The sequence below is a fragment of the Rhincodon typus genome, chromosome 46 (genome assembly GCF_021869965.1).
Source record: "Rhincodon typus isolate 14 chromosome 46, sRhiTyp1.1, whole genome shotgun sequence".
Taxonomy (NCBI): domain Eukaryota; kingdom Metazoa; phylum Chordata; class Chondrichthyes; order Orectolobiformes; family Rhincodontidae; genus Rhincodon; species Rhincodon typus.
In genome coordinates this window covers 9,706,196-9,707,242 of record NC_063377.1, presented here as the reverse complement: position 1 = coordinate 9,707,242, position 1,047 = coordinate 9,706,196, and the positions used below count along the sequence as shown (strand labels likewise).

Genomic DNA, 1,047 nt, shown 5'->3' with positions numbered 1-1,047 from the left:
CCCCACCCCACCCCACCCACACCACGTTCCCCCCTCGCCCCAGGGAACAGACCCCGCTCTCCCCACATCATTCCCTGGCAGAACAGGCACCGCACACCCTCCCCCCCCCCCTCACCCCCGGGAACCGGCCCCACCCCCCCCACCCCCCCCACATCACTCCCTAGCAGAACAGGCACCGCACACCCCCCCCCCCGCCTCACCCCAGGGAACAGGCCCCAATCCCCCCACCTCGCTGCCCAGCAGAACAGACACCATGCCCCTCCCTCACCCGGTGGGAGGAGAGGTCGGGGCGTGGGGGGAGAATAGACCCTTTCGCCCCCCACCTCCCCACTCCACTCACTGCTGCCCTGGGGAAGGGCCTGAGATAAGAGCTAAATGAACGGGGAGATTGTGAAGACAAGAGGGGCCGGGTCTGCGGCTCACCAGCGTGCTGCTCCATTTGGCCGGGTAATCCGGCTCAGTGTCATCTTCGCCCAGGATCTGGCTGCGATCACTCAGCACAGGAGACTGGGTGCTGGCCTGGTGATCAGTCAGGGTCAGCTGGAAACTGGCAGTGCTGATGGAGCCTTCCCGAGAACTGCAGCCAAGCACAGCAGAGTATGTCATGGCACGGCAAGGCACAGCGCGGTTCTTATTACATTCACAACCAGGCACAGCCTGACAGTCTCCCAGCACATCAGGATGACAGCATGTCACAGACGGACAGAGACAGGGAGGGAGGGAGCGAGGGAGCGAACGAGCGAGGGAGCGAACGAGCGAGGGAGCGAACGAGCGAGGGAACGAGCGAGGGAACGAGCGAGCGAGGGAACGAGGCAGGGAGGGAACGAGGCAGGGAGGGAACGAGGCAGGGAGGGAACGAGGCAGGGAGGGAACGAGGCAGGGAGGGAACGAGGCAGGGAGGGAACGAGGCAGGGAGGGAACGAGGCAGGGAGGGAACGAGGCAGGGAGGGAACGAGGCAGGGAGGGAACGAGGCAGGGAGGGAACGAGGCAGGGAGGGAACGAGGCAGGGAGGGAACGAGGCAGGGAGGGAACGAGGCAGGGAGGGA

At 65.8% G+C, this 1,047-nt stretch overlaps 1 protein-coding gene across 1 annotated transcript in view; it reads right to left on the bottom strand.

Annotated features, from left to right (window-relative positions):
- Nucleotides 1-217: 217 nt before the first annotated feature.
- LOC109925968 (DENN domain-containing protein 4B) overlaps nt 218-1,047 on the bottom strand; it is a 21,767-nt gene continuing 20,937 nt past the window's right edge. Inside the window, exon 16 of the mRNA XM_048620313.1 lies at nt 218-577. Coding sequence (XP_048476270.1) covers nt 337-577 — 241 coding nt within the window. The 3' untranslated portion in view covers nt 218-336. The remainder of the gene's footprint in view (nt 578-1,047) is intronic.